General features: G+C 46.4%; 1 protein-coding gene across 2 annotated transcripts in view; it reads left to right on the top strand.

The window, feature by feature from the left end:
- Positions 1–25,360, top strand: part of NUP188 (nucleoporin 188) — a 1,272,194-nt gene that overhangs the window by 91,812 nt on the left and 1,155,022 nt on the right. For both annotated transcript variants that reach the window (XM_086924860.1, XM_086924859.1), the window contains exons 4-5: positions 1,960–2,044; positions 9,586–9,666. In XM_086924860.1, coding sequence (XP_086780986.1) covers positions 1,960–2,044; positions 9,586–9,666 — 166 coding nt within the window. The remainder of the gene's footprint in view (positions 1–1,959; positions 2,045–9,585; positions 9,667–25,360) is intronic.

Raw genomic sequence — 25,360 nt, 5'->3', positions numbered from 1 at the left:
CACACCGTTATCTCGATCCAGCAAAAAAGTTTACTTACGACTCCTCAAGCCAACCCCAGCCAGTTCCCAGACTCCCCTCCCCCTGTCTCAGAGCTCCCCACCCAAGTGAATTCCTCTAATGTCCCCAGTCCCTCTATGCCACTCTTCCAGGGATGGCTTTTTGCACCCTTCCAGGACTACGCTGTCACACTTGGCTGGCATATTGCCGAGCCATAACGGTGCACTCTTATAATGCTCCCCTATAGTGCTCCCCTTTAGTGCCCTCAGTGATGTGAAGCTTGAGTAGTCTAGAGTTCCTAGGGATCGTCCCCAAACTGGACAATACCGACGTCAAACCTCCTCCAGGGCACTGCAGTGCCATGCTGTGTGCAGGAAGTCTCCCTTCCTTCGGAGAACATCAATGAGTGTGTGGTGAAGCTGTCACCCCCATCTCCCACAAAGGTTCCTTGGTGACATAAGTGCAATTGAGGTATTCAAGTTAAACGGCCTGAAACAATCGCTATAGTCCACTCATGTAGGGATTTCAATGTCTCCCGGCAGTCGTCGTCTGTCAGTGAACCCAGGTTGCGTTCCCAGGCCTCCTGCAGTTCTTTGAAGCCGCCAGGGGTAACAATCATCAGGGACTGGTACATTTGGGAGATTTTGTGATCCCCAGGAGGGTTCTAGCTTAATTTTGGCTTTTATAGGACTGTATTCCGGAAGTGCCTAAAGGGTATAGATGGCGTTAGAGCGTGTCTGAGGTACATGTACTGGTAATATTGGCTGCGATAAAGATTAAACGCTGTTTGCAGGTCAGTGAAGCATTTGATTTTCATCCCAGCCATCAGGCCCCCAAGTGTTGAGACCCCCGCTGAGGTCCCACTGTCTGAAACCCCCAGCTCAGTTCCTGTCCAGAGAGGTATTAATGTGCTACTTTTAGACACACATTTTCTGTGCAGTAGATTTGTGTATAACTCTGTAGACATTGTTAGTATCTATACAAGATGATACTGCGTAGGATAGGTAATCTTATTGACACAAACGACTGGAGATCTTAAAAATGTGAGAGATGATACCAGATCGCATTAGACACACGAGCTGGAGCTGAATCTGCCACGAATTCCTACTATCGCATAGTTAAAAATGAAATCCTTTCCTATTTAAAGTCTTGTGTTGCACACAATTTGCTCTTCGCTGTGGTAGGATGCTTGCGTCCATAGTGTGCTCCTGGTTTGCACTGAAGTGGCCCTATGGGATCAGATGCTTCATTCAGGAGAACGCTTGGTGTGAATTGTTCTGCTGTACGGATAGTGTGCCTTGATGCGGAAGCTTCGCCTAATGTTTCAGTCTGACATTAGGACATAATATATACAATTGTGAAAGATTCCGCGCAGTAGGTTTTAATTTACGATTCTTTATCACCATGATAAATAAGTTGTATTAGGGGATCTTCATGTCTGGACCGTCAACATGCTTCTGCTCTTTGGCTATCACGAACAGATTTCAGATATTCTGCAGCACTAATTATTATATACCTAACTGAAACTTTAAGTTGCAATCCACCTCTGACCTTTTATGACTGAGATTGTCAGAGTGAATACTTTTGAAGATCTTGAAATGGGTTGAAACTTAATGAGTTCAATGGGGATCGTTCTTAATCCAGAGTTACCGAAGCAATGTCTGACGGCAGCGAGGAGCAGACTTTTGCCACTGAGTGTGAGAGTTTGTGTTCTTTTTACAACTCTATTCTATTCAGACAGTCTTCCCAGCTGTGCCCCACAATGGGCTCCAGTAACAGGGCTATAACCGTAGACTGTACCTTGTGTTGATGTCTGAGATTCTAGAGGCTGGTCATGCTCTTTTCTTTAAGATTTATTGCCCGTCTTTTCTGTGCACCTTCTTAGTTAAGCTCAGTATTTATGTAGCTGCAGTATGCGGGTCTTTAAGGTAAAAAGATACTAACTTTTTCCCTCTCCTTAGTTCAAGCTCTGCTGAAAAAGTCAAGAACGACAAGAATGTGGCCCCTTCACTGAAGGAGCTGGGCCTGCGCATCAGCAAGTTTCTTGTAAGTCGACGGTGCCCAGGTGACATTGGAGGCTAGAGAGGAGATAATTTGTGGGTGGCAGAGTCGCTCCATATGTATGGGGTGACAGCTGGTGGCGGGTTCTGTGTGCTGATATGGTGATGAGTGTCCGGGTGATAATGTATTGGGGTCGGGTACACTCCTGTTCTATAGTAGTGGAAAGCAGCTCCTGTTAGAGCACTCTCAACACCAGCGACATTGTAGATCTGCTCACCTAAAATGTCTGTTTTTCTATCAAGGTCTTTAAGCATAGGATTAGCACAGTGCCTTCCACTCCGAGATGGAAAAGGACAAAGTCTTTTGCCATTTCTACAACAAAGTCTTAAAGCATAGGACTAGCATAGTGCTGTCCTTGCCGAGCTGTAAAATGACAAAAGCCATTTATCACTCCAGGCACAGTATTACAGCTTTAAACTGGTAAAATACCAACTCAAGCCAATCTGAAATGAGTAAAAGCAACCCCTGACACAGTGTTTCGCTCTAATTAGAGCTCTTCAGAGAGGTATACCTTTGTCCAGACACAAGGGAGCACCCCGTATAAGTCAAAACAAAACCCTTTCAGGCATAGAGTGGGTAGTTCTCAAGTTTAGGTGGCTTTTGTCATTTTACAGCTCGGCAAGGCCAGCACTGTGCTAGTCCTATGCTTAAAGACCTTGTCCTTTTCTATCTTGGCGTGGATGGCACTGTGCTAATCCTACGCTTAAAGACTTTGATAGAGAAACAGACAGTTCGAGGCATGTGGGCTGCTGAATTCATATCTGTGCATAGTCCGCCACCTAGTGTTGGGTCCGGATGATTGCACATTGTTGTCCTGGAAGAGTCTTCGAAGTATCACGAGATAGGTGGCTCCTCCCCTGGACTACAGTGCGCATGGGCATCGCCTCCATCCCCAGATTGTTTTTTTCCGCCATAGGGTTCGGATGTGTTTTCGGTTCCCTCCTTCGGAACCGATAGTTGTTCGATTTTACTTGAGACCAAAAGGTCTTTAGGCTGGGCGTCGGTATAGTTGCGTTCGGGTTTTCTTACTGACTCTCAGCTCCAATCTCCTACTGCCCTTCCACGTGCTTCGACGCGGACGGGCCTACACTACCACATTTGCTATGGAGCGGACTCCATTCAAGAAGTGTCCGCTGTGTCACTCAAAATATTCGCACCTCGACGTGCACCCCGTGTGGAACACATGCTTGTCACCGGATCACCGTGAAGACACCTGCATGGCGTGTTCAAAGTTTAGGAGTAAGAAAACTTTGAAGATTCGCCGGGCTAATCGACTCCAGGCACAGTTGTCGGCTTCGGCGCCCCCACCTGATGACATCTTTCAGGAATCGGTCGAGGAAGAGGACGACGTACAAGAGTCAGACTCTGGACCCGCGTCCGAGGAAGAAACCTACGACGCGGATGAGGAGGCCTGCGATGAAGTCTCCGGTGAGGTAGGGGACGACGAACTGATTTGTGCCACGATGGGAGATAGCTCAGAGGAAGAGCATCCCCAACCAGACTCCGGGGTTACCCCCCGTCATACGGCCCAGGTCGAGGGATCGCCTTCGGGCCTTACCCAAGATCTTACTATGAGTCCTACGTCCCCGCCTCCGGGCCCGGTCACGGACATTTCTAACAAGAAACTGAAAGTGAAGCCAACTGGTCCCGCACCCTCGGATGCGAAACCGAAACCGAAAGTGGCGTTGGTGAAGAAGGTTCTGGAGGCGTCAACTTCCACGAAACCCAAAATGGCCGACTCGAAGAGCCACGCCAAAATGGCCGACCACAAGAGCCGCGCCAAAATGGCCGACTCGAAGCCCTCTGGGTCGGCGCCGAAGGTGAAGGCATCCGACGCGGCTGCGTCGGCACCGAAAGGGGTCGCGGACCCGAAAACGGCTTCGAAGAAGCGTCACGCTGATGGTGCGCCAGGCCATGGGGCGTCGGCACCGAAGAAGAGGCCTACCGGCGACCGGACTCTCGGAGACGAAGAGTCGCTCGCGACGGTTCAGCCCTCGGCATCCCTTACAAAGAAGGTGGGAGAATCCTTAAAGCGGATCCAACAGTCCACTGTTGTTCCCAGCCAGGACACTGTAGTGCCTAGGCCCACGCCGAAGCCTGCCAAGGAACAAACGCCAATTCGTTTTACCCTTCCTCCCAAGTCGACGCCGAAGGCCTTCGCGCCTAAGCAGAGCAGACACTCTCAGGAAGTATTGACGCCGAAGGCTGCCTTGGTGGTGTCGAAGCTTCGGCTCCAACCGCTCGCGGTGGAGGAACGTCGTGAGGTGACCATCGACGCCAACACCGGAAAATTGTCGCTCCTCAAACGAAAGATTACGTCGGAGCCGCCATTGGAACCCTTTAGGATTCCACTTAAGAACAAAAAGTACTCTGCGGACTCTTCGGCTCTGATGGAACCTCTGTCTCCACAAGCCATGGAACACTCGCCGGCCCATTCCCCAGTGCCTGATGTGGACGAGGAGGACGACGAGTACAACTATCCTGCGTACTCGGATCCGGAAGAGGAGCAGGTGCCCTGGACAGCAGGAGGCGACACGGACGACCCGCAGTCAGGCCAGGACACTCAACTTTTCGCCGCGAAGACGTCACCGACAGAGGACTCGGCGGCGTTTAATGCATTAATAGAGAGAGCTGCAGCGAACCATGACGTCGAACTGCACTCAGACCCTGTGGATGCGGACTTCTTAGTCGACACCTTCTCGGTAGCCGAAAAGCAAGTCAAGACGCTACCGATGCTCAAAGGGGTGCTGAAGCATGCACAGGAGGTATTCAAGGAGCCCACCCGGGCGCGGGTGGTCAATCCTCGCATCGACAGGAAGTATAAGGCGGCGCCCACGGATCCCACGTATATTAAGGGACATTTGCCATTGGACTCCCTGGTGGTGTCCAACGCTCGGAAGAGGGCGAATTCGCAGACTACTGGTGATGCTCCTCCCCCAGACAAAGAGTCAAAAATCTTTGAGGCATCAGGCAAACGCATTGCTGCACAGGCAGCGAACATCTGGAGGATCTCTAACACTCAAGCCCTGCTTGCACGTTATGATAGGGCCCATTATGACACATTAGAGGCCATCCTGCAACACTTGCCTGACCAATACAAGGAGGCGGGGGAGATGCTCATTCAGGAGGGTAAACTCATTACTAATGCATCCATCAAATGTGCCCTAGATGTGGCAGACACTGCCTCCAGGGCTATCAATACAAGCGTGTTACTTAGACGCCATGCCTGGCTTCGAATTTCTGGGTTCAAACCCGACATACAAACCACAATACTGGGTCAAACAGTGAATCCTGACCATCTGTTCGGCCCTGAGGTGGATGCCTCCCTAGAAAAAATGAAGAAAGATACTGAAACTGCCAAGTCTATGGGGGCTTTACAAAGTCAGCAGTTTCGGGGTGGTTCCTTTCGCCGCTCCAATTCAAAAGGCACCTCAAGGGGCCAGGCATCCCAGTCCACGCAATACTACAAGGGTAACACCCAGTCCTCGTATAACAACAACAAGGGCAGGGGTGGCTACAGAGGCAATAATATCAAAGGCAGGGGACGTGGAAACAATGCCTCCAGGTCCACCACCTCCAACAAGCAGTGACGTCTTGTCACTTCCCCCCGATCACACGACACCTGTCGGGGGGAGACTCCAGCAGTTCCTGCCGGCGTGGAGGTCCATCACCACGGACAGGTGGGTGAGGTCTCTTATCCAGTACGGGTACTGTCTAGAACTTACGTCCATTCCACCGGACATACCGCCAAGAAGCCGTGCTATGTCCGACGAGCACTTGACCTTGTTGCAGCAAGAAGTACTGGTCATGCTGCAAAAAGGGGCGATAGAGCTCGTTCCATTGCAAGAACGGGGAACAGGGGTTTACTCCCTGTATTTTCTAATCCCCAAAAAGGACGGATCACTCAGGCCGATCCTGGACCTCAGGCCCCTGAACTGGTACATCAACTCAGAGCACTTCCATATGCTCACATTGCAGCAGGTGCTTCCCCTGCTTCAACGGGGGGACTTCCTAGCAACGCTGGATCTGAAGGATGCCTATTTCCATATTCCCCTGCATCCTTCACACAGAAAGTATCTCAGATTCAAGATCTTAGACCAGCATTACCAGTTCAGGGTCCTGCCGTTCGGGGTCACCACGGCACCGAGAGTTTTCACCAAATGCCTAGCGACTGTAGCAGCGCATCTCCGTCGCCAGCACGTCCATGTCTTTCCATACCTAGACGACTGGCTTATTCAGGCAAAGACGGAACAGCAGTGCGTAGACCACGTGTCACGCACCATTCACCTCCTGCACGATCTGGGATTCTCTCTGAACTACCCAAAGTCCCATCTCCAGCCCGCCCACGTGCGACAGTATCTGGGCGCGACAATCGACACTCTGGCAGCCACTGCGCAGCCGAGTTCAGTGAGAATCGCCAGTATCCAGGCGCTGATCCAACGATTCAGACCCCAAACCTCGCTTCCAGCGAAGGTGTTCATGCAGTTGATAGGCATGATGGCCTCCTGCATCTCCATTGTCCCGCACGCGAGACTACATATGCGTCAGCTTCAGGAGTGCCTGGCACGTCAGTGGACTCAGGCTCATGGGCAACTGACAGACCTAGTGTTGGTGAGCGGTCGGGCGTACAACTCTCTGCATTGGTGGAATCCACAGACCCTTTGCAAGGGCCGACCATTCCAAGAGCCTGTCCCACAGATCATCCTGACAACGGACGCCTCTCTCCAGGGATGGGGAGCGCATGTACTCCATTACACGGTGCAGGGACTATGGACACTTCAGCAAAGGAAGATGCACATCAATGTGTTGGAACTGATGGCAATCTTCATGGCCTTAAAGGCGTTCAAAGTACATCTGTGCAACAAGGTCGTGTTGATCCGGACGGACAACATAACGGCCATGTACTACATCCAGAAGCAGGGGGGAACACACTCTCCACAGCTGTCTCATCTGGCTCAGAGCATGTGGAAGTGGGCCATTCAGAGGAACATCTTCCTCATGGCAGAACATCTCCCAGGCAAGGACAACCAGATGGCGGATCTGCTCAGCAGACACAGCCATCAGATGCACGAGTGGGAGTTACATCCATCAGTACTCCAACCGTACTTCCAAAGGTGGGGTCATCCAGAGATAGACCTGTTCGCCACAAAGGAGAACGCAAAATGCCAAAGCTTCGCCGCCAGGTTCCCACACCCCCAATCACAGGGCAATGCGATGTGGATGAACTGGTCAGGCAGATTTGCGTACGCTTTTCCCCCAGCACCTCTGATACCGCTGGTGGCACGCAAGCTCAGGCAACACTCGATGACGCTCATCCTGGTTGCTCCAACGTGGGCTCGCCAACCATGGTACACCACGTTTCTGGAACTCTCCGTGGTACTGCATCAAAGGCTTCATCTCACTCCCAGCCTTTTGACGCAGAGCCATGGCGACATTCAGCACCCAGATCCGCAACAGCTCAACCTGGCGATCTGGCTCCTGAAGTCCTAGAGTTTGGCTACCTCAATCTTCCTCCCGATTGCATGGACATCATTCGGGAGGCGAGAAAGCCCACTACTAGAGCTTGTTATGCGGCTAAATGGAAGAGGTTTGTCGTCTACTGCGTGGAGCACAGCATTGACCCGCTAGACGCTTCCATTCAAAACATCATATGTTACCTCTTTCACCTGTATCGGTGTAATCTAGCTTACTCTTCCATCCGCATTCACCTGTCGGCTATGGCAGCATACCTCCAAAATAGGCAACACCTGTCACTCTTTAAGGTCCCTGCTATCAAGGCTTTTCTGGAAGGACTCAAAAGAGTCATTCCACCAAGGACTCCACCAGCTCCTGAATGGAACCTCAATGTGGTTCTTACAAGGCTGATGGGTCCTCCCTTTGAGCCACTACACTCTTGCGAGCTGCAGTTTCTGACCTGGAAGGTGGCGTTCTTGGTAGCAATCACATCGCTACGGAGGGTTAGCGAACTGCAGGCGCTCACCATCCAAGAACCCTTCTTCCAGGTACATGCCAACAGGGTGGTGCTCTGCACTAACCCTAAGTTCTTACCCAAAGTGGTCTCGCAGTTTCACATAAACCAAACTATTGAATTGCCGGTGTTCTTCCAAAACCCAGAGACGCTGGCGGAGCGGATGCTCCACACCCTTGATGTGAAGAGGGCCTTGATGTATTATGTGGACAGGACAAAAGATTTCCGCAAAACCAAACAACTTTTTGTTGCTTTTGCCACACAACACAAGGGAAATGCAATCTCCAAAGCAGGAATAGCTAGATGGATAGTAAAGTGCATTCAGATCTGCTACGCTAAAGCAAAGCGCACTCTCGCTATACCACCGAGGGCCCACTCCACTAGGAAGTTGGGGGCCTCTATGGCGTTCTTAGGTAACATTCCCTTAGAAGACATCTGTAGAGCAGCCACATGGTCTACCACTCATACTTTCACTAAGCACTACTGTGTAGACGTGCATTCAAAACAACAGGCAGCTGTTGGTCAGGCTGTTCTAAAAACGCTTTTTCAGACTGCTGCAGCTGGCACGGGCGGCCGCCGCTAATGGAGGGACTGCTATGTATTCTATGCACAGATATGAATTCAGCAGCCCACATGCCTCGAACTGCAAATGCTACTTACCAGTATGCATCTGTTCTTGGCATGTAGGGCTGCTGACATTCATATCGCCCACCCTCCTCCCCGGCGCCTGTAGCAGCTGCAGTATGTATTCATATACAAACATATGCTCATAGCATGGTCATCACTCACTTCTTCACTCCATCTCTGCCTATGGCTAAAAACAATCTGGGGATGGAGGCGATGACCATGCGCACTGTAGTCCAGGGGAGGAGCCACCTATCTCGTGATACTTCGAAGACTCTTCCAGGACAACAATGTGCAATCATCCGGACCCAACACTAGGTGGCGGACTATGCACAGATATGAATGTCAGCAGCCCTACATGCCAAGAACAGATGCATACTGGTAAGTAGCATTTGCATTTGAGGTGAGCAAATCTAGAGTGTCGCTGGTGTTGAGAGTACTCTATAGAGGAGCTGCTTTCCACCTAAACTTGAGAACTACCCAGAGTGTTCTCCTTTTTTGCATAATTTATGCGTCACTCTATGCCTGAAAGGGTTTTGTTTATATGTGTGTATGTGTGTGTGTGTGTATGTATATGTATATATATATATATATATATATATATATATATATATATAAAGCTGCTTGTTGGTGCTTGAATGCAGTGCTTATATCTGATCGCATAGGTTGAGGGCAGGGCCTCAAATGCATGCTTTGGGGGAACACGCAAAGCTGATTGTTGGTGCTGTGCTGATGGCAGTTGAGCTCTGGGATAGCATGTAGAGCTGCTTGCTGATGCTTAAGTGGAGAGTTTAGCTTAAAGTTGCAGTCTGGTGCCAGCCAGTTTTAGGGTTACGTCTTTTGTATTCTGCTGCACATGGAGATGGGCTACCCTTCAGAGATAGCATTGATTCCGTCACAGTTTAGTTGTTTGCTGATTCTCTGCTTCTTTCAGGGTCTGGATGAAGAGCAGAGTGTGCAGCTTGTCCAGTGCTACCTTCAAGAGGACTACAGAGGAACCAGAGATTCATTTAAGGTGAGTTTTGTGTTCACATCCACAGAGATTGATAACAATTTTAGGCAAAAAATGTCTCCTGTGTACTAGAATTCTGATACTCGCTGATGCCTTAGGCTTACAGGTTTCTGCTAGTAGAAGTTTGTCAACTAGCAGAGTGTCTAGTCATGCTTGTGTTAGTAGCAGTCTGGCTATTTGTAGAGTTGATTCATGCTCTTGTTAGTAGCAGTTTGACTATTGCCAGTCTCGAGTCATGCTCGTATTAGTAGCAGCCTGGCTATTGGCAGAGATTTGATTCATGCTCGTGTTAGTAGCAGCCTGGTTATTGGCAGAGAGTTGATTCATGCGTGCTTTAGCAGCATGGCTATAGGCAGAGTCGATTCATGCTCGTGTTAGGATAAACCTGGCTATTTGGAGAGATTCGATTCATGCTTGTGTTCAGATCAGCCTGGATATTGGTACAGCCAGTAAAACCATTTGCTCCTCCCTTACTCAGCCTGCAGCATAATGTGTCTAATTATAAAGCAAAAGCCCTTCTTGGTCGTATATGAAGCAAATGCTATTATTGCAGTTGGTAAATGGATTGTTAATCGGACAACAAAATACAGGGATAAATGCAGCCTGATGCCCCCGTCGAAGAAATGTATGCTGATCCCGATCTCAAAGTATTTAAAGACAGCTCAGAAGTAGAGCTTTAAAACGCAAGTAAACCCATCCCTAGAAACGCAGATAGACAGTATGGATCACAAAAAGAATAATGTGCCCTGCGATACCAAAACACCAATAATATAGTGGACATAGATCAATTGATAAAAATCATAAAGAAACTAAAGCCAGAAGGCGCAGCAGGACTGAACGGAAATCCCAATGCACTATTTTTTTTCAGAACAACATTTTTATTGTTTTCTTGAGAGAGATTGCAAATAAAACACAGTACTCCGAACACTGGAGGGGCTGTGAGCATATAATACAAATGCACCGAATAGCAATCAATAGTCGTTAAATTAAGCATAATGACTAAAACTCTCTCATCCCCCTGCCCCGTATTAGCTACCCCCTCCCGGATCCCACCCTAGCCCCTTGCATGATGTCCTTACAGGTCCAAGAAAGAAAATAGTTATGAAACAGGTAATGCATACTCTCTCTCACCCAGGTTCTTAAAGCATCTGTTCTGCAGTCACATCACACTGTGTTGGCTGCTCCAGCCACAATCCCCTGTACTCCGCCCATCTCTTCCATATTTTGTACTGCTTCCTGGGGCAACCTCGGGCCTCAAACACTGGACGCTCCAGCCCCATACAGTAATCTAATCCTTTTTTCCACACTCCCACCAGGGGGGCCTTGGTGTCCTTCCAGGCGCGGCCACATCCCTCTTGTCCACGGTGAGGCCAAGGAGCAGTAAGTGTTGTTTATAAATGTTGCCACCCACTTGTGCCATTACATGGAGAAGGCCCAGCTGCGGTGTACGGGGGAGCTCCCAACCCAATACTTCTGCCAAGCAGTCCCACACACCTGTCCAGAATCTCTCCAGTGCTCCACAGGACCATACTGTATGTAGGAAGGTGCCCACCTCCCGACCACATCTCAGACATTCAGGGGAAGCAATCCAACCCGCTCGCCACAGCCTCTCTAGTAGTAAGCTCTATGTAGATATTTAAATTGGATGAATCGTAATCGTACAGCAACGGCCGCACCTCTAGGAGCTGCAAGGGCCTCCCTCCAATCCTCCTCCTCTAGCACTCCCACATCTCCCTCCCATGTGGTCCGCAGCTTATCAAGGGAGGAGGAGCAGTGTGTAACCAAAGATTAGTAGATGCAGGATATTTTCTTATCCTCTAATTCACCCATGAATACCTTAGGTTCCAGAGGGCTGAATTCAGGTAAGGAGTCTAGTCTCTCCAGGGCAGGAGATATGGTATGTCGGAACTGCAAGTATTTAAAGAACTGGGTCCCCAATGCACGATTTAATTGAAACAGGACATATTGGGCCCACGACTTTGCTCCTCTGTTTAATGAGCCATACAAACCGAATCCTGGACTCATGCAAAGGTAACATCTTTCAAACGATTTTTAAAAGTGGAAATCCTTCATTACCAACAAATTATAGGCTTATAGCCTTAATAGATGTATAGTCTAAGCTCTACGCTTCGTGTCTAGTGGAGCACCTTAGGTCATGGACAGATGAGAACAAGCTTATACTGGGTTCCGAACAGGGCTTGGGGCTGGGATGGGAACGTTAACTAATTTAACAGCACTAACACTCTTAGCAGAAAAGGCAAAAAACAAGAAGACCCACTCTTTGAATGCATACATAAGATCTGCAAAGCAAACAATCAAGTGCCTCATGTATATGGCGAAAATGGCCAAAAAGGGCATCCATAGCAGCTTCCTGAGGGCTATCGTAGAGTTATACAGAGAAATTCGGAGATGGCAGCCGAGAAACAAATAAAATAGATACTAGTAACGGATTAAAACGGGGGTGTTCGAGCCCCAAATCTGTTTAATTTATATCTTCCCTTCGTGCCAGATGCTCTTCAAAAAGATAACTGCCACCGCCTTCTTTGGCCCATGAGAAAATAAGATGTCTTCAGTATGCAGATGACATTGTCCCAATAAGCCAAACGTCAATAGGGTTACAACCCAGCACAAAGGCCCTAAAAGTGTATATGGACAAACAAGGGTTAGAATTAAACTTGCAAAAGACAAAAGTAGTATCGCTGGTAAACACAAATTATAAACCATACTCCTGGTTTTTGGAAGGAAAAAAAGTCAAGGTAGCAGAAACATATAAATACCTAGGATTCAACATTGAACACCAAATGTAGGACAAACAGCACTCAGCAGCCATGAAGACAAAAGCTCAATCGTTAACCCATTGTTTTAAGCTAGTAAAAAGAAAATTGAGCTGCCCATCCTTCGGCCCTTTGTTATCCGTCATGCGTGCCCAGTTAATGCCAAAGGTGCTAGTCACCTTTGACGTAAATAATTAATTTACTCTCTTAATTTCTATGCAGGTAAGTACTTAATCAATAATAACTCAAATCGGAAAGAAAGAACCAGAGTCCGTGGTGTTAGAGTTCTTAGGGGTTTTATTCCTCAAAAAGGAATGGTCAGGACCATAATATCATGTTCTTCCCACCGCAGGGGTGGAAGAAGGGATAGAGCGCTACATTTTATTGACAGTACATAGCTTATATACTTAATTCATGTCATAGGAAACAGTGCAGGAGGCGTAACAGCTGAGAGAAGACAAGATAACAGTATACACGTGTTACTAGTACGTAATCAAGAGGCGTGGACTAGGCGTGAACTGGAGGTGTGTGCTAGAAACGTCACAGGTAGGTGTCACAAAGGGGTGGCACTAAACAGGAATGTTGCAATGTCAGCAGAAATCGGAAGCTTGGATGCGCGCGCAGCTGCATGACGTGTGATAGACGTGAAACTGGAGGGTGCAGGGGACTTGACATTTACACTGACGGAAAGAGACAGAAGTCTGGCATGTCAGATCAACTTGTACTTCTATCATATCTGATATCTGATGTTTAGGAACCATATTATCTGGACGGAAAGGTCTCTAGGGCAGAAGCCATTCTATACTAACTGTGGATGCGTGTATAAGCGCCTAAGTGTCTGCATGAGAAGCGTGGGGGCACGGGGCCTTCCATGGAAGCATGGTAACAGAAGCTATGAATTACTTGCACTGAGACAGGTCGGCCCTTTGGCTCTGCAGCTGGGGAGGATGTTTACTGAAGCTAGTAGGCAGGAATGCATTTTCGAGGAGCGGAACAGATAACTCGAAGGTTATAGTCAGTCTTGGCAGAAAGCAGGCTGAGCTGAGCGCGAGGGGCCGCGCTGGAAGTAAGTCAGAGTTCACGGGTACAGAGGCAGCCTGGGCTGAGGCTGTCAGAGTCAGAAGCCAGAAAAGAGGCTCGATGGCAGAAATTCAGGGCCTACTTTGCCAGAGCAGGAAAACATGTAAAGTACACTACAAAAAGACGTTGGCATAGCATACTTAGGAACGGGTTATTTAATCCATTCAGGGTGGATCTGAAAGAGGACATGTTAACGTTGGACGCAAATGTATTTGCGTCTTCATAGCTGACACAGGAGGGAAGTTACATGCACTTTAAGCTGGTACATGGAGTCGGTGGGGTACGCGCTAGGGAACACAACTTGACCATAAAATTTATATTTCCTCACCTTCAAGATGCTCACAAGGCCCTCCACAACATCGGACTATCATACCTGAACAGCCGACTCAAATTTCACGCACTCCAAAGGACCCTACGATCAGCCCAGCCCTCCTATGCCATGGTCCCCCGCACTAGAAAGACTAGACTGGGAGGCCGCTCCTACCGTGCGGCCAGAGCCTGGAACGACCTTCCGCTCCACAAACCTCAAAACCTGGCTCTTCGACATACCCACTCCTTGATGGACTGGAACCTGCGACCCCCCCCAGGGCCTTGAGACCCTTACGGGTGAGTAGTCGCGCTTAACAAACACCTGATTGATATGTATGGCACTGAAACGATGAGGGGTCGTGAAGCACCCATCCTAAACTAAATTCAAACAAGAGTATATAAATCTGTGTTCAACATTTCAAAATCCGCTTCCCTGGCCCAAGTTCGCCTGGAGTTCAGTCTAATAAATCAAACATTTCAATGCAAAAATGCATTTATTAAATTATGCTGGAGATTCCGCACAACTGCAAGAGGCTCTATCGATAATTTGTGCTGGCAGGAAATTGAATAGCAAAAACAGATAAACAAAAAAGGTTCCTGGGGATTTTATTTAAAGCAGGCAGTTGAGGAATTAAGCGTGCAAGATGTTTGCAGGGCGATTGTAGGGAAAGCAGCATTTTATCAAGCAATCAAAGCTACATCCAAAATCTGTCTCCTATAACTAACAAGAACATCCTCACATGAAGACATCACGCCTGGACAGTGATCGATTCATATACAAAAGTGGCAGCCTCAGGATTACCTTTCAGATCATGTTTTAATGACCATTGAACAACTGTTCATGAAATTCCGTTTTGGCATATGGGAAAGTAAAGACCCTATTTCTAATTGGAAATATCACTTTCAAAACCAAGAATGTCGATTTTGTAAATATAAGAGAGAATCTTTAACACATATTCTCTGCGCGTGTCCAAAGTTCGGAACAGAAAGGAAAAGCGATTGACTTTTTCTTATAAGATTGAAAATCTGCACCTTCAGGCGAGCGGTATCTACCTGGCGGGAGGTTCCTCAGTCTCACTTGTCTGCAGAGGGGTAACCTTTTAAAACTAAACCTAAATGAAATAGACCAAAAAAAGGTCCATCACAAAATGTGCTCAAGGGAGACCAGATTCTTTCTCATTTAATCTTTATTTTGTCTCATTTCGGCCATAAAAGATGCATTACAACACAATACATTATGCACAGCGAGTACAACATACCAATTGGAAGCAGAATATATACATTTCAACAATTAGAACAATAAAAATCATCCTTGTTAAGATAGGCATAGTAATTAAAAAACGAATATTATTACAGATATCATCACCAGCCTGTGTCAGGGCTACCTAGCCTGCATCTAATGTACACACATTTAATATCTATAGATCAAGAGCCAAGTTTTTCCGTGTAGAACCAACATTCAATAGGAATCTGCTAACACAAAACACTGTAAGGCGTCCAGTGTCAGTTTTAACAATCCTATATGCTTCCTGGTATGATCGAATACCTCAGGCTTTACACAAGGGTTCGATCCATCTTCTCCTAGCTCGGTCATAGGCAGTACAGAAGAACAATATGTGACTGTCATCTTCTCTTAAGTTTAGTTGACAACATGTACAATTTGTGCTTTTTGATTGCCCTAAGACCTTCTCCCATCTCGCTAGTACTGATTTTGTTTTAAGTATAACATATCTAGAGTTTAAGTACAGGCTTTTTGCTAGGGCTGGTTGAATCTCATTTAAAAATTCTTCAAACAGTGGAGTGTCCTTAAAATCAAGAAAACTGCGTGTAATGGATCCACATGGATGGTTATTTTGGTAATTGTGTGTTATATAGAACCAAAATTGGTTCTTAACCTGGATCTTACATCTTTGTGTCAAACATGCTGGATCGTCCCAGTAGTGAGCAAGGCCTATCCGATGGAACCAATTATTAACATGCTTAAGCCAGGGGTTTGTATTATGAACATCAAGACTCTTGACTTCTACGATACCTTGTCTATAATCTGCAAGTTCAGGAGTACTCCAGAGTCTGACCCAGAACAATAGTGGCCTAAGTAGTGCAATATGATCTGTTCGTTTCATGTTTAGATCCATAAGCAATGGTACAAGAGGGGTACGTTTGGGCAATCTCAAAAGCCTTCTAAAAAAGTTGTTTTCACTAATCGTAAAGATGTTACCTGCGTCTGTGCCCCAGATTTCTGCTCCATATAAAGCACCAGATTGAGCCTTGAATTTGAAAACTTCTAGTGCTTGTGAAATGGACTTGCTTAGACTTGCCCCATGGCGCTTTATAATAGGTAAAGAGCTCTGATTAAATATAGTTTTACTCTTTTCAGTTTGCGTGCTCCATGAGGTTTTTGAATCTAGGGAAACACCCAGGTACGAGAAGTTTGAAACCAGTTCGAGCCTTTGGTTATTTAAAAGGAATTGCCCTTTAAAAGATTTATGTGGATTTATGGACATACATTTGTTTTTTTTCGTATTTATTTCAAGGCCTTTTGAGTCACAGTATATTTTGAAGTTGTTCAAAAGGGTTTGAAGGCCCATGGGCATTTGCGAGATCAGGATTGTATCGTCCGCAAATAAAAGGGAGAGGACCCTCACACCATTCAGCTTTGGGGAGTCATTACTACACCCATCTAAGTATTCTGGGATGTCGTTGACAAATAGAGAAAAAAGTGTAGAAGCCCACACACATCCTTGGCGGACTCCCCGTCTAATAGGTATGGGTTCTGTTAATTCCCCTTTCGGGCCCCAACGCACTCTAGCAAAATTATTGTCATGTAATCGTACAATCTGCTGGAGTATACAGGTTGGTAATCCCAATGCAAATAAACAATCCCATAAACGATCCCGCAAAACTAAATCAAAAGCTGCCCTAAGGTCAACAAAAGCTACATAAATATGTCCTTTTAATAAAAAGACATATTTCCAACAAATGCAACAAAACCTAAAAACCTGATCTATCGTACTTGTGTTCCGTCTAAAACCTGCTTGGAACTTAGTAAAGATCTCATTCTCATCAATCCATGAATCCATCCGGTTTAAAAGATGCCTTGAAAAGATTTTTTGTAAAATGTCTAAAAGACAAATGGGACGATAGTTAGAAGGATCATATCTATCTCCCTTCTTAAAAACTAAAATTATTTCTGCTCCCCGCCAATTAAGTGGTAAGTCCCCACCGGCAACTAATATGTTAAAAAGCTTATTTATATATGCCACCCATATTCTGGTCTCATGTTTGTACAAGTCCCCAGGTATTTTATCTAAGCCTGGGGCTTTATCGTTTTTCACAGCAATTATTGCTAACTCGGTTTCCTCGAGACTAAACTCTATAATATTTGTTGATGGCACCAACCATAAGCTATTTCCAACAGCTATTTTATCACTATCTGGGGCTTTATACAAGTGGGTGAAATGGATAACCCAAGTTTGTTCATTAATGAACACATCATCCGGTGACCTTCCTCCAGTATTCTCGTTGGCAACTAGTTGCCAGAAGCCCACGTTATCCTTAGCTTTAACAGCTATTAGCATGTTCTCCCAACATTCCTCATCCCAATCAGTTCTAGCCATTTGCTGCACCCTCCTATATTCTTGCTTTAGGGTCCTAATTGCATGTGGTGTATTGCTCTTGATTGCCTCTAGGAGTTTACTCTTACAATTACGACATTCTTTATTGTACCATGGTTTGGTACCAATGGAACTAATTTTATGCAACCTTTTTTTATGCGGCATTTTCATCACAAGTGGTACTAAGGCTTTAAAAAATTCATTATGCAAATTGATAAAAACCTCACCCTCTACTGGTTGAAGCAGATGTTTGGCAAAAATATCCGCAAACAGTGAGTAGATGTTGGATAATGCCTCCTTATTACTTAATAAGCTAGCCTATTTAAGGGATCGCCTGTTGTTACTTATTAAGGGGCCAGCAGTAGTTGGATTATCCAGCATATTTTGTTCCATCGGGATCCTGGAGCTAGGGACTAATCTATAGTCCATTGACAAAAGCAGCGGGCGATGATCACTTTCATATCTAGGGTCAATTACAAAGTCTGATAGGAAGGGCCAGATATCGAAAGATACCAGGATATAATCAATCCGACTATGATGATTATTTTTAACAAAGGTTGGTGCTTTCGGAGAATCTGATGGAAAACGTCCATTACAGGCCCTCAAACCATATACTGATACCAGTCTCATAGTCTGGGTAGCTAGGGTCGTACAGCTCGCACCCTCCGTATATGATAAGGGGGGGATATTATTGGCTCTATCCTCATCTGAAAAAACATCTCCAAACCCTATGATTGGTTCAAAATTACAATTAAAATCACCACATACTATTATACTACTAGGCACCTCTACAAGATCAGTAAGGAATTTATCCAGTTTATCGATAATTGCAGATTCTTTCCATAACCCACAAGGACGATTATAAACATTAAACACTACAATACGCCTTCCATCCTTCAGATTAACTAAGAGAACTAGTATATCAGCGGAGTCTATGATTAATTGTGTAATTTTTACCTCCAAGGACACACAAATCCAAATCGTGAGCCCCCCCGATGGTCTACCTCTGGCTGATGGAATTGCCGCGATATTGTAAGTCCTGTATCCCACCCTGTGTGGTATTTCAAGGGACCAAGTTTCTTGGAACAAACAAAAGTCACAAGAGTCTATATAATTGGACCAATCAGGTTCAGAAAGATTTTTGGTCAGACCAGCTATATTCCAAGATATTAAAGTTATTTTGTGTTTCATGGTTGATCTTTCCCCTCCTGATGTTGGTTTTTCCCCTACTGGTGGTGCCCCCAGATTCGAAGCCACACTGTTTCAAACCCCTAAAGTAGGGCTTGCCACAGGAGAAACGGGGTCACCAGTCACCTGCCTTGTATTCAAAACACCTCCTGCTTCGATAACATCTCCCCCTTGATTGAACCTAGGTGGCATCGAAACTTGGACCACTTGTTCTACAATAAGAGTAGGCTTCAATATTGAATCACAATCATCACTCTGTGTAATAAGTTCTAGGGGGTTTGGAATAATTGTGCCTGAGCTCTCCAGCACTGGATGTAATTTTTTTTCCCGGTGTCCAAGATCTTTGTCCTCCTCCTACCTGGCATCTCAATATTGTTTTGTCGCAATTGATGAAGGCGCCTTTTGAGCCCATCCACAAAGCGGATTTAGAATGTTTGACCTGGAAGGTTGCCCTCCTTCTCGCCTTGAGCTCCTCTCGTCGCGTGAGTGATATTCACGCCTTTACCATTCAGCCTCCTTTCCTTCAATTCTAATCGGACTGTGTTGTGCTTCGCTCCAATCCGGCATTCATGCCTAAGGTGCCAACTGATTTTCACCTCCATGAACTAGTGTTCTTAGACTTTCTTCGCTAATCCACAATCTCCGGCGGAGCAACGTTTGTATTCATTAGACGTTAAGAGATGCCTTAAATTCTACATCGCCAGGACAGCACCCTTTCGTAGGTCTGATCAACTGTTCGCTGCTTACGGACGAATGCGCAAGGGGCGATCTGTTACCAAGCCAACTATTGCACGTTGGATTTCCTCAGCAATCTCATTCTGTCATCAGAAGGCCGGCAAGCCTCTTCAATCTACCGTGAGAGCTCATTCCACAGGGCGATGCCCTGTTTGCTGATGTGCCGATTCACCAAATCTGTCGAGCAGCTACGTGGTCCAGCAGGCACACTTTTACAAAGCACTACTGCCTAGAGACGATCAACAAAGCTGATACAGCAGTGGGCCAAGCGGTGCTTCGCAATCTTTTCAGATAAGGTGAGCCTCTTTCCTTCCCTCCGCCTGTATGGGTTACTATTATTATCTGTCTGGCAGCATTATGTTATTTCATTGCATTTTATTCCACTGCACTGCTATTTTGTTTCGGGGCCAGCTATTATTGCTCACTATTCTATTCAAGCATGTGAATCTATGAAAGACACCCCGATACTGGAGAAGAACAATTGTTACTTACCTGTAAACGGTGGTTCTCCAGTATTGGTGTCTTTAATAGATTCACATGCGACCCACCCACCTCCCCTCAGAGGCTCGCTTCTCCTGCTAGACTCTTTTGACACTCTTGTGCTACGAAAATCTGAGGGCCTGAGCCTCTGAGGAGAAGGTTCTAGAGGGGTGCTTATGCCTGATTGTCTGTAGTTTGGACTAGCATAATGACGTGGATAGGCTATTAAAGTGCCTTTTTCTTTTAATGTATTTCTATGTGTTAATGCTAACCTTGGTTCTTATGAGTATTTATGGTTTTAGGTTGAATGTAATTATGTTTTTATATACATATATGATTGGTTTTATTGCTATTTTATTTACCGTGGGGTTCCTACTTCGACAACGGAGAATATTCAAGCATGTGAATCTATGAAAGACACCAATACTGGAGAACCACCGTTTACAGGTAAGTAACAATTGTTCTTCTAACCCACTCCACCAAGGACTCCATTGCGAGAACCAATCAAAGGGGGAAGAGCAGGCAGCCCTGTTCCGTGCCACGACTGAGCCTGAATACTAGGGTCCTGCTTTGCTGTCAAGTGCGACCATTTAAGTGAATCGAATGCTTTTTTGACATCAAGAGATAAAAATCTCCACAGGTTCCCATATCGACTGCCTCTTGGCCATGACCCCATAAAAACTTCGGAGATTTTGGTGAGGGGATCTGTGTGGTATAATGCCAGATGTAACGATGGGCCGATACTTTTGCCAAGATTTTGGCGTCTATGTTCAGTAGTGAGATGGAACTATATGAGGCACAGTCCTCTGTGGACCTGCAATGTTTGTGGATACGGACAGTGTTGGCAGTCCATACATCTCATGGGAGTCTACATTCCTGCATTGCATCAGCGTACATCTGGAATAGTGGACCACAGTGTGCCTCTTAAAAGTTTAAAGAACTTAGGCGGGTGTTCATTAGTCCCTGGCAGTATACCCGATTTTAAGTACCATATGGCCTCATCCACTCCCACCCTTTCCAATTCGCGATCCAATTTCTTCCCGTCCTCCCCATCTAGACTAGGGATGTCTCTGAAGAAGTTCCAGAGTACACCATCTTGTCGTAGCCGAGCCTCTGCACCACCACTTGTCATCCTTTCGGGTGGCGGTTGGCCACCACTTTCTCCCCTCTGCCCCCCACCTCATAGGAGCATCTGGGGTCCTTGGGTTCCTCAGCCAGGCAGGATCGTAGCTAATATAGTCTGTCATTGGTAGAAGCTACAGCTCAGAGGGCCACGGTTTCTTAAACATCATGCCTCGCCCCCTTCTGTGAATCATTTCATGAAAAAGGGAAATTGCTTGACTGTTTTTCATTCTTTCTGTAAGCAGTGGCGGAAAAACCTTTGAAGAGGACTACATGTTTAAAGGTTTATCTGGGCTCCACTTAACCACTGACTTTTCCTCCTCTTTAATGTCCGCCCAGGGAAAGAGTAATGCTGCTAAATGTATACATATGGCCTTAGGTGTTCAGATATAATCTCACTCTAGTGGAATCTAGGTTCAGACAACAGAAGCAAAACAATGGAACCAACATTTCCACTACTCTCCTGCCACCAGTCCCAGGATACTTGTTTCCGGTCCAGGGAGGACCTGGACTGGCAGTTCGGGCTGGACTGTTCCCATGAGGCACAGGGTCAAGACTGATATGCATATTGTGCAGTCTGAACTGGGGTGGCATGGTGAGCAAAAGAACAAAGGATTAAACCCAGATCTCTTGACTGGGGGTGAGTGGTTGAAAAGTTTCAGCACTCCGTCTATCATCATGTTGTGTTTGCTTTACTTCCGCTGACACGAACTATAGCAAACTGTGTAAAATATATTAACGTAATGAATGTTCTGACATTCGGCTAGTGTGAGCTCACAACAGATTGAGCTTGCCCTCAATGTTTGTCTTGATCAATTCCAGAATTCATTATTATAGACTTCACAACAGAGCTGGAAAAACAAACAGCTAAACGAATAAAGTGCATTACATTACACTATTTTATTATTGGATATTTAGCAATAAATATAATTGAGGCATAAACTCGACATTTCTTAACCTCTTAGTTTGACACTTGTTCATGGATTCATCGGCTTCCAATCAATTTTTGATCCTAAAGGAGTGAAAACAGAGCTGCCAGTCTCAAACAAAGAACTCCACAACATGAGGGGATGTATAGGCTAACCTCTTGATGTTCACCTGGAAACATGGAAGATGAAGGCTTTTGATGTAACAATGTTATCCCTGAACTTAGAGGGGCCACTCCACCTTGAGAAATATGTTAACTGAGTAGATCATCGTATGGAAACTCCAGGAACGGAGGTAGCCGAAACAACCGAGAGGCTTTTGAGGTGGTCGCTGACTTAGGTAGCCAAAGCAGATGCGAGGCTTTTGGGGTGGTCGCTGGCAGAGGTAGCCAAAACAACTGAGAGCTTTTGGGGTGGTCGCTAGGACAGGTCAAATGGGGGTTGTGGATCTGCACTTTCGCCTGTCCCACCGAATCTTGAAAACCCTTTAAATATGTGCAGATTGGGTTGAAAAGTGGGCGTTTCAGATTCTGGTGCTCCATTCAGTCCTTAGCGATAATGGTACTTCTGAGAAGGTGTACGGACTCTTTCAGATATTGATAGGCCACCCATGTGTTTAGCAGTTTTACATGTATTACTGTGTTTTTTGAACTAGGTTTTTGGAGGCTGTGGCAGGAACAAGTCAGCCCTTTCCTGAATAGCTTTCCTACTTCCTGCTCTACTCAGAAGTTTTCTTCAGATGAGATGCTCTGGTGCGACTCGTCTAGACCTGGGCCTGGCAAGAAACATAGAAGCGTTTTTTATGGACAAGGTGGACATGGGAAGATTGCTTTTGGGATGTCCTCTGATTGCCAAAGCATGAGCATGTTAGACCCCATAGCGCCTATGCCTGTGACACTCTACATACGTTACTAAATAGGAAGAAGGCAGTTAGCCGTCGCCTTTTAGGCCCATACACCAGAATCTTCTGTTTACGCCAGCAGTGGAGAGATGGGGATTGATTGATTGATGATAATAGGGCATACATTTCCATTGTTCCTGGAATTTGGCTGGGCTAGCAAACAAACTCGAGTCCCCGGAGTGGGGGCATTCATAGATATGCAAGATGTTTGCCTCTTCCAGGAAACATGGGCCAGGGAAGGCTACTGGCGTACTGGATTTGCCACTTTTTCGATCCCAGCGAAATGGGCGGGGAAGGGTCGACCGTCTGGTGGACTCCACATCTGGGTGGGCTGTCATTTGAGGTGTAAGGCAAGATCCCTTGCGTTAATCTCAATGGATGTGCAATGCGTATTACTGGAGTGGCCAAATGCCCCCAAACTGTCACTGGTCAATGTGTACTCCAAGCCAGTGGGGGTAACCAATATTTCAGCTGCTATTGAGGATTTAGCAGCGTTTCTGAATACTATCCCACAAGCCACCTCCTACGTCATAGGGGGCAACTTCAATTGCCAATTTGAGCCGTTACCACTGTTCCTGGAGGGTGCAACCTTGGAGGAAGATGACCATTGGGCAATTCCTCCATTGGTGGGCCCCCTAGTGAAGTCCTGGACACCATTAGCTACCCAGATCTTATCTTTGACCCTTACTAATGCTTTAAGGGCCTGCAACGGGCGGGTTATAGGAGACATTTCTCCAAAGCCCACCTTCAACAGATAGGGGCATGAATCTCGGTTGGACTATATTTTGGTGGAAATGTGTGACTGGGCTCGAATCATGGGCTTTGATGTAATCAGTAGAGATGAAAGCGACCATAATGCGCTGATCCTAAAATACTTGGTCCCAGGTGTTACTGTTGATTCTCAGGGGGTTGACGACCTCCCGGACCCTAGAGTGATTTTATCTAGTGACAGGTGAAGAGTCAGGTGGTCAAAGATTATAGGGAACCCCAAAGATATTCAACGTCTTTATGCCAAAACAGTCCCATCCCTACAAAAAATTGAAATTCTTATAACACAAACTCGTACTGAAGAGTATTTGACTAAATTGGGGGAAATGCATTTGGAACTATCTGGCGCCCTGGCGGAGGTACTTAGCCCGGTAATTCAGGGAAAGAAAGCTAAAGGGATAAGGGTCCCTTGGTATAACGCCGCCTGTAGGAAGGCCAAAACAGACCTTCTGGCAGCCATGAAGCAAAAGGGCAACATTGTTCTGGTTAGGGCTAAGAGGAAGGAGTATAGAGTCTTATTCCAAAATGCCAAGATCGAATGGGATAATGACAACTGGACCGATATGATGAATGCTCTAAAAAACAAAGACGCCCGTAAATTCTGGCAGATAGTTAAAACCGGCTCTGCCGATCCGACCCCAGCAGTTGAAGCTAATATTGCATCATCTGTGTGGGAGGCCCATTTTCGATCTCGGTATGACCAAGCACCTTCAGATCAGCCTGGGGAGCTAGGTATTTTAGTAGTAGACGCTCCCTCTATTCCATCCATGGAGTGGGATGAATTTACAGTGGCGGAGGTTGAGGCAGCTATCTCCAGACTCCCAGCAGAAAAAGCCCCGAGACTGGATAGACTACCAGGGGACCTGTTTAAGCATGAACCCATTGTTTGGGCCCCATATTTTCAGTTGGTATTTAATGCAATCCTGGGAGGGATGCCGGTGCCTAGTACTTGGCTGGGAGCAGAGATTGTTCCCATCTTTAAGAAGGGCTCTCCTCTGCTCCCAGCCAACTACAGGCCTATTAGCCTTATCGACGTCCCACAAAAAATCTTTGCAAGGCTGATTCTGGATCGTCTGTCAATATGGATGCTTGATCACTCCGTCCTGAGCCCATATCAAGCTGGGTTCAGGAACAGAGTCTCAACTATCGATCAAGTTTTCCGACTGGCCCTTATATTTTGGAAAACGGTTAAGATAGAGGGTGGCAGCCTCTACACCGTTTTCGTGGATTTACGAGCTGCCTTTGACCTTGTACCCCGTAAAAAACTATGGTCTGTTCTTTCTAACTTGGGGGTTCCTCAACCTCTATTAAATATAGTTATCCGCCTACACGCTGATAACTTTGCACAAGTCAGATGTGGCAGGGGGGGAGCCTTATCTAACAGATTCCCCGTTGACAGGGGGGTAAGACAGGGTTGCGTGCTTGCACCGATCCTGTTTTGCCTCTGTCAACGGGGTTATAGCCCATCTGAATGGGGTGGAAAACAGCGATGCCCCAAAGTTGGCAGGCAGCAGGGTGCCGGCGATTATGTTCGCGGACGACACCCTGCTGCTGTCTAAATCGCCCATGGGAATCCAAAGAGTGCTAGATGGTTTTGAGGCGTTCTGTGGAGAACATGGCCTTGAGATTAATGCACTAAAAACCACATTTATGGTTTTTAATCCACCACCAAAATCTCGCCCCAACCCACATATTGGTGCAAACAGGTTAGATAGGGTTCAAACCTTTGAATATTTGGGGGTTACTCTGAATGAGAAAATGACCTGGGGGGACCATCAAACACAATCACAACTCAAACTG

Source organism: Lissotriton vulgaris, chromosome 5, assembly GCF_964263255.1.
Source record: "Lissotriton vulgaris chromosome 5, aLisVul1.2, whole genome shotgun sequence".
Classification (NCBI taxonomy): Eukaryota; Metazoa; Chordata; class Amphibia; order Caudata; family Salamandridae; genus Lissotriton; species Lissotriton vulgaris.
Note: the sequence above shows the minus strand (reverse complement) of the source record. Positions and strands in the feature narration are given on the sequence as shown.